Source organism: Hyposmocoma kahamanoa, unplaced genomic scaffold (genome assembly GCF_003589595.1).
Source record: "Hyposmocoma kahamanoa isolate Upper Pololo Valley unplaced genomic scaffold, ASM358959v1 232, whole genome shotgun sequence".
In the NCBI taxonomy this organism is placed as follows: Eukaryota; Metazoa; Arthropoda; class Insecta; order Lepidoptera; family Cosmopterigidae; genus Hyposmocoma; species Hyposmocoma kahamanoa.
This window is the reverse complement of record NW_020653750.1, coordinates 211,633-230,727: the sequence shown is the minus strand read 5'-3', so window position 1 is coordinate 230,727 and position 19,095 is coordinate 211,633. Positions and strand designations below refer to the sequence as shown.

Genomic DNA, 19,095 nt, shown 5'->3' with positions numbered 1-19,095 from the left:
AAAGTTTCACGTTCTACCTTACGAATCCCTTTCAGCACGTAATTCAGGACAGTATACTCATGCCTGACTGAGCTGTACCACATAAGCTGTGCTGTCATTTTGTGGGGAAATGCACAGACACCTTAAATTTATCCACTTCACAACAGAAATGTATAAGAATATCGACTCCACGACTATTCGTTGAGTCGATATTCGTCGATTATACTCGATTAATTTAGTAATTATGACTGTGAGAGTGCTGACTCTACACTTTGGAAATATGCAAATTGGTCAACAGAAAGAAACAATTTTCCATTCAAACAAACTACACACAACCTTTGAACCTCGGACATAAAAATTTATTTTAAATCAAGCTCCTTTTGTAGTGGATATTAAAATCGACAACAGAATCCCCACGGATAATTCCTTGCAGACACAAAACAATCAATTCATTAAACACCATAAGAGTGTTTGCGCACTGGATCCGATTCGTATTCGTTCTGAATCCGAGACTATACAAGTCTAGAAAACTCGGAACTACTTCGGATGTCGCTTGTGCACTAAGTCATCTATTCCACTAAGTTCAAGTATATAATTAAATTGCTGTATTAATAATGTCAATGTGAGACTGTCTTCCACAGTTGCTGTGCCCTTGCAGGGCGTCACATATTAACTGCCCTATATTGTAAGTACTATCTGTAAGCTTCATGTGTGATATGCAATAAATAAATAAATAAATAAATAAATAAAGTTCAATCAGCTGAACTAAAGGGACACAAATATTCCAATTTGTTCAACTAGATACAACTTTTCAAAGTCCGAATCCGAAAAAATACGAATATCGCTCGTACACCTAGAGATAAAATGATCCCCGTGACAATTCGGACCGTCATTTCTCGAATTCGGAACTGACACGAATCGGACGTGATGCCAGGTAGTGTAGTGTAGGTAGTGTAGTGTAGCAAACGCTCTAACGCTCATTTGACGAAAAGTTATCAGTCTCAAAAAGAACTATACCTACCCTACCCACTGTTCTAATGTACGAGTATGATACTGCGCAAAAACTACTATATTATTATATACTTATACATTTTTAGAACAGTTTTCTTTTAATATTATTTCTTATGTTCTATACCTTTTCAAGTCACATTATGTTCATATTTTCAATAGCTTATGCTAGCAATAACTTATGTTCATATTTTCAATAGCGGCGACCCAACAGGGTCATATTGATACTAATATAATAAATAATCTTTAGATCACTGTTTAACACATGAGACCTGAGATGCTTATTTGATACTGTGCTGTGCTTTATTATGCATGTATATGTCGCAGCCGTATTGTATAAAGCGCCGTATTACATTACGTCTAGCCGGTATGCAAAACGGCGCTGTTTTCTAATACGGCTACCTCATGTTCCGCTGGATTGCAATTCGCCCAAAAAAAAAGCACGTTCACAAAGCGGCTAAGAAATATGCATAAATAAGAAATTATTTCTCTTTTGATAATTACTAAAATATATATATAATGATAATTAAAATATACGGGCAGTAATAAAAGCTCCGAATAGTAAATTAAAAATGAGCTTATTCAAAATATGAAGATAATTACTTACCCGTGGTACTACAAGGCCTATCGGTAATTATACGGGAGATTATTATTGCCCGTGGAACTACTAGTAGTTCTGCTGGTAGTTCCACGGGCAACAAAGGAAGATAACTGCGTTATTTGCTAAGGTTTCGTACCTTAGCAAATAACGCAGTTATCTTCCTTTGTGCAAATAAAAATAACCGAACGAAATACTGAGGTTCCGAAAAATCTTGCTGACGTAATACTCTACCAACTTCATTTATATTTTACTGAAAACTATTATTACTCATCTTTATCGTAAATTATATTAATTATTATAATGATTTGACCTGAAAACATGCTCGCAAACGCAAATATTCGTTTCTGCTTTTTCGTATACCTACTAACTAACCTAACCTAATGAATAAGGAACGCAACCAAGATTTGACCTTTGTAAAATATATTTGTTTTCTTTTAAACCACCATGGAATCCAGTGTGTAACAATAATCATTTTGTCGAAACGAAGATTCAGCGTTGTAAACTATATTATGGAAAATAGACACTACTCCACCTTCGCTTTTAAATTACACTCTGGTATCGAACAGACAAGTACCACGGCCACGACATTTCCTTTATGAACAATACAGGTAAACGTCGCGTTGGCCGCCGCTTCGTAGAACGTATCGTGATCACAATCCGGCTGAACATGAGGTAGTCGTATTAGAAAACAGCACCGTTTTGCAAACCGGCTAGTCGTAAAGGAGTACGGCGCTTTATACAATACGGCTGCCCATATATATGATAATAGACATTATACACTATACAACCTTCCACGTTATCGACTAGTTGTGGCTAGTGATGTAATACCTACTGCCACCTGCATCTGAGACGGGCCGGTGAGTCTGTCTCGTCTCGTCTGCCTCGTGCGCAGCTAGCGCTCCGGTTGAGGGCATGAGGCGAGGAGACACGGGGGGCACGTGAGTTGCCCTTTAAGTTGGAAGCTATGTCCGAACATTGTCACCGGACACTACGACTGGCAGTAGAGGATAAGCTAGATATCCTCCGGTCTATTGGGAACTGGAGAGACGTCGTTTTTCGGAATTGGGAAGTGATCGCGTGCCTTACAGCTCCGCCACTAATGAGATTTGGTAGTGGACTTAGAGTAGACGGTGAGATAGCGGTGGCAACCGCTAGTTGTGCAATGCGCAACGGGAAGGGAGCGTGCCTACAGCTCCGGTACTTATCTGGAAAATAGGGAGGGTACTGTACGTGCACCCGGGGCGGCTCACTCGAGGCACTAGCCTCTCGAGAACGAATGAAGTCAAGTGACACAGGTCTGTGATAACCCGTACAGGGTGATCTAGGTGATCTGGGTGATCTAAGGTCAGAACCTCAACTTATAAGGTTCCTGTGCGCGCACAGGTTATATTGCCCTTCTCGTATACCCTAAGGGTCAGTAGGGAGGGTCACTATAATCAAAACTAATGTAGAAAGATATGGGGCTGCCAATTGCATCTAGTAACATTGCAAATAATTGGGTACCAAAAATATGTTCCAAACAAACAATACCGTTTAAGGTTTGCTTATTTGTAACGACTTATACCTCCTACCTTAAATACTTATTGTGTAAATCTGTATCTTAAATACATATTGAAAAATAATACACTACATAGAGTACCATCAACATCGAAATTTACAATTCGGTTTCCTAAAAGAACAGTTGTGTAGAAAAACACAACGAAAGCCGACCTAGGGTTCCCTTCGACCTATTTCACACAAAGGCGGTCATCTCATTACGAGAGCCGCTTCGCCAAATGGCACCGGTAATGGGCTCTTAGGCCGCCATCTTGCAAATAAATATTGGCTAAATTAGCCCCCCGGTGTCCACCTGCGTTTGTTGCCAATACAACACATGTGCGGGCGGATAGACCTGCACGAGACCATGCACCTGGATAACTTATAGGACGGAAGAAATGATAACTACAAACTTTAATATAACATTGATAATTTTAACGATTCTTGAGAATATCTTTAACATAGGCAGAATCTTGGCAGGATTATCTTAAATAACATAAAGTTCAAACTTGCCGTTAAATACGGCAAGTTAATATAATTTACTTTATTATTATTATAATATAGTTTGGTTTACAAGTCAATATAATTTAACTGTAAATAATAACAGTTTACATTATTTGATATATTTTTGAGTGTAAGTGTATTTTTAATACCTAGAGAAGTAATTTGCCTCTACTGAGACCAATCTCTTTCTGTATATAATATCGTTTATACCAAGTTTATGTGTTGATGTACTTAGTGAAGACTGCTTATATATACAAATTTTAAAGCCCTTGAAGATTTCAGCGTCGTACTAACTAGTTATTCCTATTTATTAAAATATACATATATGTAGATGTACTCATATAAAAAAACTTACGTTATTGCTGTAGATACTCACTCCAAAATCCCACCAAAATATCCAGTTAATTTCGTAAAAATACTGGCGTTAATAAAGCGTGAAATGTCATTAGACAGAGGATCAAAGTTTTGCCGCCATATGCTGCATATTAGTATCAACACCATGTCATCCACAGCTCGCTGGACAGCAAAAACTGATGATTCCACCTTATTAGAGAGCGCCATGTATATATATATATTTATGAATTTCCAAACTGTTCAAGTTATATAATGTATTTTTTATTATGCGTATTACACGTGTTGTCATTATTTGAACATCCTAAACCCATAAACCAATGGGTAAAATGTTATCTTAGTTTTCATAATTTTCGTGGCATTTGAGACGTACCTAATCCTCACCCAAATCAATTTTTAACCATGTAGAAACCAATATCTTGTCGTTTGCCTATTATTTCATTCAAAAAAACAATAGGTGAAATGCTTAAAAGTAAAAAGGCACCTAATTGCAAAAACCAAATAAATAATTATGTTTTACAAAATACTTCCGCACGTGTTAAACAGATGTTAGCTAAACAAAAACTTTACAATTATGGCTACATGGGAAAATGAATAATTGTTTACCTGGCACTACCGGCATTACTTTCTAAGTAATTAGCAAAATGTCCACATATGGCGGAGCTTCTTTGTAATTTCTTATTTCTATTTATAACAAGTTAGGAAGGACTTTACGGTTTTTGATAATAGTCAGGTACCATTACTGAGCCAGCGCATTTGCCCACTGCATCCGATTCGTATTCGTTTCGAATCCAAGAAATGACGGCCCGAAATGTCACAGGGATCTTTCTATTTCTCGGTGTAGAAGCGATATTCGTATTTTTTAGGATTTGAATCGGACTTAGTGCACAAGCGCACAAGTGACATCCGAAGCGGGTCCGACTTTTCTAGATTTATATAGTCTCGAATTCGGAACGAATACGAATCGGACGCCGAGCGTACACACGTTTACATAGCAGAATACCTAATCAACCCTCCGTGACTTAAACAAGCAGTTGTATTTTGATAACTTTCGAGATATTTTGGCACCCAGACTTTTTACTTTGAAAAATTTCAACTACGCTGATTTTGCTTAACAATGAAACTGAAACTATATTTAGATATAAATAAACCGCTTATAGGGGGTTGTAGATCTCGTTTCACTAATTCCAGACATGTTAATAACTCAATTTCGCTAAAAATGTAGATTACGTTTTTTACGATGTAAGGACGGCATTTTTATTCCTACTTACTTACATAAAATACTTAAAATAAATTAAGTGCAGAATTCATTAGTAGTTAAAATATTACCTGTTCATCTAAACATATAGCACATCCTTTCGAATTAATCGTAAGTTCTGAAGTCCCTGAATTACTTCTATAATGTGATATACCTATCTAAACTTATGTTTTGACTAGTAGAACTTTGAACTGGCACTGTAGATTGTTCTTATCATGAGTCACGTAAAGGTGTTGAAATTTAAAGGCAACACCTTTATTTAAATAAACTATTAGTACCTATGTTAAATGCCCAAAAATTGCCGTGTACTACGCCTGTATGACTGTAATGTATGGTTGGAAACTTCACAAGTTTCGCAAAGTTGTGTAATCTTATGATGTCCAAAATTTATTTTAAAAACACATAATATGTGAAGAAATCTAATCAAGGCATAATTATCAATAGAGCCCTATTTATACTTATCTATACTTATTAAATGTCAACTAATAGGATAGGATAGGTCTAAATGCGTGACATAAGTTGTGCCTTATTCAGAATTATATTTTAAGCTAGTTAATCCTTATGCAATCAGTGCTAAAGTAGAAATAGAAATATTTTAGTTACTTAACATAGAAATAACATTCATGTAACTAAAACAAATCCTAATCGGAATTTCCGATTGTGAAAACGGAACAACCCCAAAAAAAAAAATCGATGCCGATCAAAACCACCACTAACCTCACCGCAGGCTAAGAAAAAAGTAAACGAGTGCTTGGACGAAAACGAAACGCGACCGAACGATCGACAATCGTATAGTCAGCCAGCCAACCAATACAAACGAAAAGTCAGTCGGCAACGAGACTTCGTTATGTGAGCGCGTATCGTTCTCACAGTTTAACACCGATTGTTTACACTCGCGTGTTTATCAAACTATAGAAATATCGAAAATCTACCAAACAAATTAATTTCTTAACTTATATTTATTAAAAATAATATCAGTGGCTTTGTGCAGTGACGATTTTCTTAGTTTTTTTGACTAATTTATTTTTCAAGTGACAGTTCTTATCTCTTCGAAAAAAATATGAGTAAGTTTGGTTTTGTTTATTTCCTAGATTATATGGTGTCTCTTTAAAATACTTTAACTTTCTTTCTACGTCTCTGTAGCTTTGTTACTTTAAAAATTTTACTTTCGCCATGTGCAATCAAAAGAGAAATATTAGACTAGGTTATGTTTTTGACATCACAAATCATATTATAATTAGGTTAGCTCCAGTAACCTACTCCTATTGTTTTAAACGTGTTCTACGCTCTTAATTTAAATTATTTTTATTTAATAATATTTTTTTTTATTTTTTAGATTTTTTTATGCATTAAACTAAAAATATTTGTTGTATGCATATTGTACTACGAATGAGTATTTTTGATATTTTATTTTTATAACGCTTTTGTCTGATATCGAGTTCTTAGGTTTTTGCGATTTTTACACAGCTGACGGCCGTGATCATTGGACCTGTAAAGGGCCCAAACCGTTACTTTGTTTTAAAAAAAAATATTACGCGATTTAGATCTGAAAATTTTAGTTTCATTTCCAACTTTATTTTAAATTGATTATGTACACAAATACACATCAAATTGTAGAATGTATTTATTTATTTACTAAATTATTTAAGTGCGAACCACGGTTATATATTTTATTTCACATAGTGTTCCTTATTGCAAACTTTACTTAGGAAAAAATGGTCGAAAACGTAGGTGTACCATGCCCACGCAAACTAGGTGAATTGTCTTAGTTGTATAACTGGCCTATGTACCTATGTGTTTTGTTAAATAGCCGATTTTGAATATTTAAGATTTATGAAACTTATACCCAGCTAATACATAAGCATAAACGTATCCAAATAATATAAATGTAATATGTATCAAAAAAGTAGATTGTACCAACAATCAGGCATTTATAAATCAGAGAAAAACACCCAAATATTCATTTTGGTAGTGTTTTATTTGAGGTCAAACAAAACGCTACCAGAATAAATAAATGTATGTTTTTTGCCTGATTTGTACAATAATCATATAAAACAATGAATATGAGTGATGAATCTACAATGTGCAAATACTGCTACATTTGTTCCACAGTTTTACATTATTCTAAAATAAAATCCTAAATCGCTTTTTATAATAGAATAAAAGAAAATCGATATTTAATAAAAATCGAGTTTCTCTTCGACGTTTATAAGTCACATATAAAAAATGACCACCAACAAGTAAGGCACGGAAACACTGTATTTTAACGTGAAACGTGACCAAAAATTTGTTTTCTTTTCACCAAATTTGGGTATTGTTGGAAAGCACGATAACTATTGGAAAGTTATTCCAGATTTGTTCACGTAATTCACGGTAACAAAAACCAAAATTGGATTTTTGTATCCTATTCCATTGAATATACCACATTGTTAGCAAACTATGGACTGAACATTTCTAATATTCTTCAGTAACTCACGAGCGTGCATAATCGCCTGGGAAATCGAAGCCTGATTTATGCTCTATTTTTTATGTAGATCAACCGCTACTAACTTCACGGTATGAGCACTCTCTGAAACCAACGAAATAGAACTAATTCGATGTACTGAAATCGTGAATTACACGTAACGGACCTATCCGATTTAATTTGATTAAACTTGTGTTACTAATTTTTGAACACCAAAACGACATGCACGGCCAATGAATCAAAATTAAAATTATCAGCACCACATCAACAAAAGCAACAAAATTCTGCAATGTATAACGCAAGAATAGCGGGCAACTAAATTCTCACACGCAATTTTAATTTATCCAAGATTTTACCAGTGTCTTAAAACTTTTAACTTTATTGACTGCCTCAATTCGTTAAGCCTTTTTGTAAAAATATGTTGGTAATACCGACACTACTTAACGTGACGAATATCACCAATTTGGGACTTGATCCAGTCTATGAACAAATTGGACTTATAACTTCATCTATAACTTACCAACATACTGTCTATTATAACGTTACTGCATCAATTACATTACAAAATTAGCCACGCTTAATAGTTTTTGCGAAATTAAACTTAGAGCTGGTTGTAGGGCAAACAAAAACTGATAATGATGATGATGATACATAAGAACCCTACTTCGTGACTAGTTGGAACATGTTACCGCTGGGACAGACGCGTGCGCTACAGTAGCAGACGCAACAGCGCATTCCATTCACAAATCGGATAAATGCAGAATTGTGAAGGTCATTCGGAAAATGAATCCGGCCATGAATCATGATACAAATTAAGTAGGTAGACTCAATACCTGGCTAACATCGCCACAGCATTGGGAATGCGGTTACAAGCGGAAGTTCTGGCAGGAAGGAACGGCTACCCACGGTTTGCCATCGTAATGTACCAGTCACCGGTAGGATCAATTCAAATAACCCCAATAAACTTTATACAAATTTTATGAATTTATTGATTTGATTTTAATCTTGCATGTAACTCGAATCCAATTTGGATAAATAAAGACCAAATGGAATATAATAATGTGTATGCACGTTAATAGCGTTTTCTGAATAGGTAGATAGTTGAATTCCGCAATACTTTTGCTTCCCGCTTGCAAAACGTATGGTGTACTTTCACGGCATCACAATAATGGAAAGACTGGAAAAGATTAGAACATAATAGTGCGGAGGTGGGCGCGTGGGAACGCTCCCAGCGTTCACGTGACCGGCACATCACTTCACTATACTAAATCTAACATTAATATGCTAGATTTAGATAAAACCCCCTGTCGAGCGCAGCGGATTCCCTTGAAGAAGTCATTATTCTCTAGCGAAAGCACAGAATGGAGTGTAGAGGAATCGAGATTTTTATCTGACAAAGAATGCTTTAATTGTCTTGATTTCCCGTTAGAACATTTATTAATTTCTCCACGATAATTAACTTGGGACAATATTGGCGTAAACGATGTGAAAAGCGATATTGATGTATACTGAGGATTGCGTTGTGAAACAAATAAATAAACATACAAATACACGTTTCTTCTTTAATAATTTTAGTGTACATTTCAATTGTTATTCATGTCATTGGAGCTTTAAATATTTATAAGGTTCAAATGAATAATACAAGTGAATGAACTAAACAAGAAAATCAATTATACCATTCCATTCATATAGCCACAGCGATCTATTCGAGCGTAGGTGGCCATAAGTCACCGGCCAATAAATCAGCTCCCATACACGTACCTACGTGTTATTTTATCAACTTTTATTAACAGGCTAAAAGCAAAAATATGTAATATTGTAAACATTTAGAGTACTATTATGTGGAGTACATTCATTACTCAAATTTTATTTTATTTTTCCCGGTGTGTGAAACACCACTATTTTCTTGCAAAATATTGTAACTTACGAGGATGTATACTCCTCTCTCCTTATTTTACATAAGTTTCGCAAACTACATAAGTCATGAATGAGAACACAAGTTATTGAAATGAGTAATATGTCGCGTAGGCCCGTGCGCTCGTTTGACGAGCAATGGCAATAGTGCCTAGTTAGTGGTTCCGGATACGAATCGGACGTGTCGGATGTCGGCGTGAGTCACGCGGCGCCCACGCTCGCCGATGCCGCCGCCGCTGTCTGTGTGCGACCCACCATCTAAGCGCCCACCGATCCTCGCCACCAAACGACAATGCACTCTACAGTAACCTGCACCTTCGAAATACAACTTACTTATACGACTTACTACTTGTTCGTCCCGTCACGTATTATTATAAAAAAAAATCACATCTAAATAACAACTTCGCACTTGATAATGTAATGGCGCAGTTGGGTACTCTTTAACAAAAATCTACGTATTGGTGAGGATCAAGGATAGTAGGTCACGCTACAAAATGGGTTAATGAAGTGAACGTGATAGTAGACAGTGGCCTAGAATTGTAACAAAAATAGGTTGGTGTTTTTAACCGATGTATAATCGCGGTGTTTGATACTGGACAAGTTTAATCTGAACGTGTTATTTCACATATCGTCTAAATTAGACGTGGGGATTGTTGCGACGACAGATTTAGCCAGCGTCTGCGGCGCGTCTAGGCTATTTGCGTTTGGATTTTGGCATTGGACATTTCGCAGTCTCGTGGGAATCGGAGTTGAACGACTGGGGAGACAATGCGGCAGTCTGGGAGGCTTCGGCATCGCGATCTTGGCCAGCCGTTCACCGCCACCGCCCACCCGCGCTAAGCCACTTACCGTCGTCCCAACCCACTATATATTAGTCGCGTATAGTTCTTATTAATTTATGATTTACACCCTCTTAACAGTTAGGCGCTAATTATAAAAAAACGTCGATAGTTTGCTTGAGTTGATTCTCGATCTGCCAAACATAAAATCATTGTGGCATGCCAATTGAAAAAAAAAATTTTCTTTGTCATTTTTCATGTACCTAATAGTAAAGTTACAGGATAATACGTAAAACTAAAGTTATTTATTATGCATACACATAAGTCGGATAGCGTTCTAATCAACTCTAGACAGGAAGTATTTTGTTTACAAATGCCTTGACCTAAGTTACAAGGTTTTTTTTAAAATATCGATGAAGAACGGCAAGTATCTCAAGGACGGCAATATTGAATGAGTAGATATTAATTTACTACTTACATACAATAAACCGTGACATTAATAAATGAAACACTCTATATTGTTCATAATTTATGGCAAGGGAGTAAAGCCGGTCAGAAAAAACTTTATGTGCATGCAATAAGAGCGAATAAGATGCGCATTTCGCTTCGACGGTCCGAGTGGAAACAAAACACGCAACGTCTTTTTCGATGTCATAGCATAGACTTTAAACTTTTCCCAGCTAAATACACATATTTATTCCGAGTCGACAAGTGTGGTAACTGGCCCTTTCAATAACTCATGACTACAATATGGGAGAAGTGGAATAACGTAGGAACTTATCCTTCAATATTGTAGCAGGTGTGGAGGGATGTAATTTTCAAACATCCATCATTTTTATACAGGGTTAAGAGCACGTTAATTCTATTCTATACGGTGCTTACAATAAGAACGGCTCAAATCCAAAATGTCAAGCTTGATGTGCTCTTGACTGTACAGGAACTAAATAAGTTTTTCTTTTATTTATTAATTGTAACCTAACGCTAATGAGGCTGTTAGTTATTAAGACAATTAATAAGTATCGAAATCAATTCATTCTTGATTGGACTGAATGGGATGAAATTCACCTGTTTTTAAATGACGTCAAAAAAGGAGGAGGTTCTCAATTCGACTGGATGTTTTCTTTTTGTATGAATGTTACGCGATAGCTTCTCGCCATTTGTGAACCGATTTTGATGATTCTTTTTTGTTGGAAAGACCTGTGATGGCGTCTCAGTAGTGGTCCCATTTAAGTTTCGAGAAAATATTCCACCGCTAAGGATGGCAAACTAGGGGATGAATGACTTTTGAGGTCGGTTTTTTATTACTACGTACGAGATTATTATTTTTTAAACACGTTGACTTTATTCTGATTAAAATAATTAGAACATTTTTCCTGGGAATTCCCTTACACTGAAACTGAATAAATAAGCAGACAACCCTGTAACTTTGGGGTCGATAGGCGTTGGAACCGTGCCAAGCCCGCCTGTCGCGTCGTCGGGCGACTCGCCGCGACACATAAATCCGTCCGCGACTAAAGCGCTAGTTCTCAAACCAATGAAACTGTGAAAGACAATAACAATACTCATTTCGTTTTATTGTTTCATGTATAAAATATGATAACATCAAAAGTTTTTGGCACTACAAAAATATCACCAGAAACAATGTTATTCTCACGCCAGAAGTACTTATCAAAATTCGTTGTTTTAAATTGCACATCATAAGAACCCTGGGCATACTATTTTCGATGATTGCTATCTCACATCTAGCGACAAAACAACCAAATTGTATTGTAAATGGTTTGAAAATTTGTATCTACTGGCTGAAATTAAAATGCATGTAAATATATGGGTAAGTATTCGGCTTAGAAGTTAGAGTCCAACTTAAAATTGTTAAAAAGCTACTTTGTCGTACAGTGCTTACTTTGGAACTATGAAAAAGCATAGTTAGGAAGTTAAAAGACAGTAACATTGGAAGCACATCGGACAACGTAATAATGATTTCGAATGGTTTGTTATTTTTGGAAGTAGGTGTAAAACTTAATCACATCTACATTAGAAGATACAAAAACAATAACTCGTTCATGTAGGTACTTTTTGTAAATTATAATTATTAAGTATAAGCCTATATTTTAAATCTTAAAACGTACCTACCTCCACAGTGATTTTAAGTCACCTAACCTATTAGACATGGAATAGCGACAGACTACAGTCATACTTACACAAATAAATTCTACATAATAGTTTGAATAGTTTTCTTATACATACCCCACCTGGAAAAATCTTACCTACTTACACTTAGAAGTGTAAACCAGATTACCTGTTCGAGTACGAGCTTTAAATTATTCTAAGACTGCGATCTTGCGATAAAAGGGTTACCTTTAAATAAATAAATAAATAAATAATAACGCACACACTGAACATAGGGAGACCCTGTGTCGCGGGTGCCATGGACACACACATAGACAATCACAAATTACACCCAAACTAACGAGAGAAATAAATGTAGACCATACAAATATTTTTCGCAGCCCGGGAATCGAACCTGGGACCGCTGCGTGGCAGTCGTCATGGTAACCGTTCGGCCACGGAGGCAGTTAAGTTAAGTTTGTATAAGTGTTCATCGAAAATTGTATAATGGTTGTTTCAGATGAGCGGCAAGCGTACGCGCAGCTATAGATGCGCGGTACATCAGCGCGACCGCGAAGTTTGCTCCGAAAACGACTTCCATCTGCTGCTTGAAGACCCCACATTATTTGCCAGGTCAGTTTTTAACTAAGAGCCTTGTTTCATACAATCGTTTTTGCAATTAGGCGAAAGAAAGAGATGGCTATCATTTACGGTAATGTAAACAATAAATTGTAATAACGAGCAACCAAAAAGATTGATAATGTAAAATCAGGTGTGTTTCAACTTGTCATTAATAACTTTTTACCTCATTTTCACTAAGTAAAATTTTCACTTAACGATGTAGAAACCTAAAATGTAATTGCAAAATGTAATTGTATTCTGTTTAATTTTTGAAATCAAAATTATGGTTTCAAAATTATTTCGTAAACGTTAAATTTTAGTGAAAACTGTAAATTCTAGTCTTGTATCTATTGTTGCTAAAAGTGTTTTTTATGTTGTCTGTCGTGTCACGCTGACATGTGTTGTGCTTCGTTCAATAAAAAAGTTAATAAATTACTATTAAATAGAAAATAGCTTTGTAAACGTAAGTTAATTGACCAAGATTACCCTTAGGTAATGCCCAATACACACTTCACTTTTCTAGTTAAACATGAGAAAGTTTTCACTTTTCTCAGAATTCCTACCTTTTATCTAACCACGAAATCATTTAGGATAAACTATCAGATAGTTACTCTATGCTTGTAGAAGAGGCAAACAATTCCATATATTTTCTTTACACTCATTCTACCATTAGTTTCATTCATAAATAACTTAGCCTGAATATAGTGCCTATTGTTTTGTGTTTGGCTCTTGAGAACAAACAGGATAAAAAATGTTTAAGTCAGGAAAACGAGTATTGAATAAATAATAGAGAAATTAACAAAGGTGTTATTTTTATTGTACACAGGATGGTGCACTTAGTGGCGATGGAGGTGCTTCCTGAGGAGCGGGAGCGAAAATACTACCAAGAGAGGTATACCTGCTGCCCACCACCGCTCTTCATTATCTGTGTCACTTTACTAGAGGTTAGTACTGGTAATTATTTTGTACTTTAATAAAATATCGGTTCATTTTCTACACTTTCACTTTACATGTAGGTACAATAAATGTAATAGTAATAATAACAAATGCCACAAGTTACGCAATAGTTTATTTATTAAGATACACGGAACAAGTAACAACTAAACCATTTCCACTGCTATTTGAAACCCAATGTCGTATCCAATATCCGCAAGTTGTTTGAAACGAATGGCTATGAAATCAATAGCGTATAAACCGTAAAGCGCATCATATTTCAAGGTGATTGAGACCAGATTTGGGCTTTTGACTATAGCCGAGCGTGCAGAGCATCACTTTCTACTAGCACCGTTCGATACACGCTACAGTTACTCGGTTAATTAAAAAGTGTAATTGCGGATTTCACATCCGCACAAACAAACGGTTTACGTTAATCATTACAATTGGTTCGACTTGAAACGTATTGCGAGCGGCACACTCGTCACACGTTGATTCACCGCACACCCATTCTGTAAAGGCGCTGATGCGCTCTGCTATATAGATAAGCAATAAGCCACACGTAGATTTCTGGTAACGGATTTTCCTCCATGAATAATGAATCAGGTCACTGGCTACGTAAATCTCAGTCCAAGGATGTTTATTGGACTTGAATGAAACAGTCTGCTTCATTAAAAAGTTATCGCTATTTAGCAGAGGCGGCTCGTGGGGGATTCCAGTAGGAGTTCACTTACCTATACATATTTTAAATAAAAAATGAAAGTCACATTATAGTTTTCCATTTTAAACAATGCCACTAAACAACACTACGCTTCTTAACAACGATTGAATAATAAGAAATTTTACAACACATAAAATGCGCGCCAAAAAAATACGGTTTGCTTATTTGCGCGGAGCGCCGCTCAAATCTTGCTTAAATTTCCTCATACTAATCTTTTGTTTCACGTGTCGCGCCATTTAGAAATTTCTTTTTCGCACTCATAGAATTCAGTACTGAATTTTGTAAACAATGTCGGTTCATAGGAGCGCATCGCGAAGCGCTCCACTCAAGGGTCAGTATGCTATACTATATTAAAGAGAAAGTTAAAAATCTAATTGTATGTCTGTCGTTCATTAATAAAAAAAAAATACTGCGGTTACTAATATAATATGAAAGCATAATTAATAAATTTATTTTGGTGGGTTGGATAGGAGTGGGAGTTCACTGCACCAGCGCTCCTTAGGACGAACCGCCTCTGCTACTTACTAAGATAGAATAATGTCAATAGGGATTCGACGAAATACGATATTAGTTTTCTTACTCAGTTAAATTAGTTTATCACTATTTATTGTTGCAGGACAATGATTTCTGTAAATGTTATTATCTTGCAGAAGACCAGCCAGACTCAATTCACATGTCAACATAAATCGGTGGCTTCTCTATTCTTACTATGGTAGCCTAGGTTTTATAACATTTTTTTTTGTTGTTGTAGCTGGGCGTGTTCGCATGGTATGCTTGGGGTTCAGGCGGAGTAGCGGCGACGGCAGGTCCCGTGCCCGTGGACTCGCCGCTCGTCTACCGGCCCGATCGGCGGAAGGAGCTCTGGCGGTTCCTCACCTACAGTGTTGTGCACGCCGGCTGGCTGCACCTCGCCTTCAACCTGCTCGTGCAACTTGCAGTAAGCTTGCAATACTAAACATTCCTACCATTAAAGTTTTATTGAATCAATATTCAATTATTTTTTTGTGAAATTACTCCACTAGTTTGTTCTAATGTTACTACAAAGATGAATAATTATAACGAATATTAAATTAAATAAATACTAAATTAAATTATGACGAAATTTTAACAGACTTCTATTTAGATGGTGTATTTTCTATATCATCACGCCAATTTACCCATAACGTCTTAGTATTTTCAATAACATCATAATATTGTATCATTGAGATCCGGTGGTACAGGGGGTCTACTCTCGATCTCCGTCCGAAACAATTACTGTCAAATAAGTAACATTCGACAAAATTAAAAGACAAGTATCAAGTATGAAGCTTCATTCGCATCACGCGTCTTTTCATTTGGTCAAGTATTGCTTATTTATAAAAAAAGTTGAAAAACCAAATACAAGGATCCGACAACAAGCACAGAATAATTTGTGAGTGTCCTCTGGTTCGTTCCGTGGCTTAGTTGGCATAGCGTCTGGCACGGTTTGCTAGGAGACGTTGGTTCGAATCCGGCCGGATCGAAGAAATTTTTCTAAGTGTTCGTATTAATAATTATAACATTCCTACCATTTATTCTGATTTCTGGAACTATATTATGTCAAACCATATAGGCACATACGTAGTCTTATTGTAGGTAGTGGTAAAAATATGTCTCATTTTGTATTTTGATTTTACTCATAGGTGGGTCTACCTCTAGAGATGGTTCACGGTGCTCTACGCTGCGGCGCGGTGTACCTCGCAGGAGTTCTGGGAGGCTCTCTTGCAGCGTCAGTGCTCGACCCTGACGTTTGCCTTGCGGGTGCTTCAGGCGGCGTGTACGCGTTACTAGCCGCGCATCTCGCCAACGCACTGCTCAACTTCCACGCGATGCGATATGGCGCCGTGAGATTAGTCGCGGCACTGGCCGTCGCGTCGTGCGACGTCGGCTTCGCTGTGCACGCGAGATATACTAAGGTGAGGATAGAAATCGACATAGTGAAGTTTTAGTATTTTATCTAGACTAGGATATTCGCAGCAACATTAGGTACTAGTGCAGTTTAAATACCAAAATATTAGGTGATCTTACGAACGGTTTACCAAGGCCAATCAAAACAATGCTTTGATTATTTTGATATTTGTTTGTATCGTAGGAAGCGCCGCCGGTATCATACGCAGCACACGTAGCGGGCGCATTAGCGGGACTGACCATCGGGCTGTTAGTGCTGAAGCACGCACAGCAGCGGCTGTGGGAGCGGCTTCTTTGGTGGGCGGCGCTGGGTGCTTACGCAGCCTGCACGTTATTCGCCGTGCTGTACAACGTATTCAGCATGCCAGTCGACGAACTGCACTACATGCCCCCCGACCCGCCGCCTGACGTCGCCGGCTTCTGACCGCCCCGCCGCACCAAGCGCCATATTGCCCGGCCGGATTAAGCTACGAAGCGACACTATTCTGCCATGAAAGATAACTTGTATGAATTGTAATTACAATATCCCAAAGGAATAGTGTTACTTCTAAAATCAATATTATTTTTTTGTCGATTTATTTTCGATAGCCTAGTCCGGTCAGCTGGACGGCACACTCACAACACGCCTAGTCAATTTACCTTAGTGTGATTCGCGATAAGTAGCGTTATAATTTGAGGAGGCTCGTCTTGCTCCAACGTTTATACACGTGAATTTGTACGTTCAATCTAAGATGTGTTAATTCAGTAACAATACCTATGATATAACCCCGAGGAAACTACATTCTAAACGTAAACGCGTAACTTAATAGGCTATTTGGAGCTATTAAGTTCTCTTGCAAATGGATACTCAAACGTGAGATTTCTAAATGATATTCTGTTCATCAAGGTATATCAACCTCAGTGTTATATGTGTATATAATGAGGTTGTCATTTTTTGTTTGCAGCGACCTCCTCGCTATACTTAATTGTTAAGTAGTCTTAATTATATTGGATAGGCGAATTATTTTTGTACCTAATCAGCGTCCGTAGTTATAGGAGGAAGGCGTTACCGCGACACATCACTTTGTCCCGTGCATACCGATCACCACACTAAATGCTCTACTAAACAAAATAAAACCTCTTTATTCCATATTCAATATACCTCTACAGCAGAGTATTTGGTCGAGGTGTTCGGCTTAATTATACCCAGCACACCAAAGATTAGGTTAAAATAGCACCCTAGTGTGGAACAGTGATTTCCATAAACTTTTTGAGCTTTGAAACTGATTTTATTGTGATTAGAATTTAACTTCAACTTTGCTCACCCAAACTGAATATGCCTCAATTGTTTTAATTAAACGTGAAGTGAAATAAAGTTTGGAATAAGCATATTGTTATTGCTCAATTGCAACTGTTTTTTTAATCCATGATGATTATGCTCAAAAGCGAGTTTTATTATTTTATTGAATCAATTGATTATTATTATTATACTCTTCTATTACAGCACGTAAGAGAGTTTGTCCATTTCGTCCTAAACTTCGGCATTTTAGAGAACAATTTCTCAAGACTCATTAGTGTAGTTTTAATATTTATAATGTGCCTGATTCCTATTATTATAAATTTGATTGTACACTAATTCTAATCAAATAATGTCATAAAACGACTGAATTTTCGTATAAATTATTGCAGTGTTTTTCATTTAATTTATTTTAAATTTATTTTAAGTGTGAATCGAGATAATTATAATTATGTGATTATTATGAATGAAAATAAGAATGAGTAATGATTAAAGAGTGATTTGAAAACTTATCGGCGTCTTTTTGTGGCGACTATTCTGGGATATGAATGAAAATGCGGTTTATAACTTGCATTAAAATTTAATAAATACATATAACAAAATTCAACAAGAATACCAACATTTATTCGACATTCATACACTAAGTACAGCATTTAATATCGAACTTCAATTACTTATTTATAATTATTCCATTGTTATTTGCTGGTAGCTCAAGATCTTTAATATGGCCCTGTAAAAGTTTAAAAGCACACAAACCAAGTTCTTAAAAGTATCCGACCAGTTAACAGAGTCAAGCCGAGTATGAAGCTGTTTGACTATACAAACTATGTAGATACGAGCGAAAATCTTCCGCGGAATGCGCGAACGTCCTCAAGCATGCGCGAGAATTCCGCGGATTGCGCGAGAATTCCGCGGCTCGTAGAACGTTACACAATTGACCATAGAGTTCATTATGCTACGTATGGACGGCAGCATATCAAGCTACACATTGACAGATCTTGTTCCCATTGTTTGGCGGCGATATTCGAACAGAAGTGTGTAGTTTGATAAACTGTTGACTGTACAATACCGCTACAAAAATTCGCTTCCATTCCGTTCCGCCGCACTATAAAGCTCCA

At 36.7% G+C, this 19,095-nt stretch overlaps 1 protein-coding gene across 3 annotated transcripts; it reads left to right on the top strand.

The window, feature by feature from the left end:
* Positions 1-6,219: 6,219 nt before the first annotated feature.
* LOC113228419 (protein rhomboid) lies at positions 6,220-18,306 on the top strand. 3 transcript variants are annotated; one of them, XM_026461718.1, is made up of 6 exons: positions 6,220-6,301; positions 13,021-13,133; positions 13,948-14,065; positions 15,527-15,712; positions 16,437-16,709; positions 16,886-18,306. In XM_026461718.1, exons 2-6 carry the CDS (start codon positions 13,021-13,023, stop codon positions 17,123-17,125), a joined length of 930 nt encoding a protein of 309 aa, XP_026317503.1. In that variant the 5' UTR covers positions 6,220-6,301; the 3' UTR covers positions 17,126-18,306. The 3 variants fall into 3 exon arrangements, with proteins under 3 accessions (XP_026317503.1, XP_026317502.1, XP_026317504.1); XM_026461717.1 differs by lacking the exon at positions 6,220-6,301 and having other exon boundaries at positions 12,921-13,133; XM_026461719.1 differs by lacking the exons at positions 6,220-6,301; positions 13,021-13,133 and adding an exon at positions 13,476-13,584 and having other exon boundaries at positions 16,886-18,305.
* The last annotated feature ends 789 nt before the right edge of the window (positions 18,307-19,095 follow it).

Excerpts from the sequence above, each read along its gene's own strand:
- LOC113228419 (XM_026461718.1), top strand. The coding sequence starts at position 13,021 with ATGAGCGGCAAGCGTACGCGCAGCTATAGATGCGCGGTACATCAGCGC. Across the intron at positions 13,134-13,947 it reads GACCCCACATTATTTGCCAG|GATGGTGCACTTAGTGGCGA; the intron begins GTCAGTTTTTAA and ends TATTGTACACAG. Across the intron at positions 15,713-16,436 it reads ACCTGCTCGTGCAACTTGCA|GTGGGTCTACCTCTAGAGAT; the intron begins GTAAGCTTGCAA and ends TTTTACTCATAG.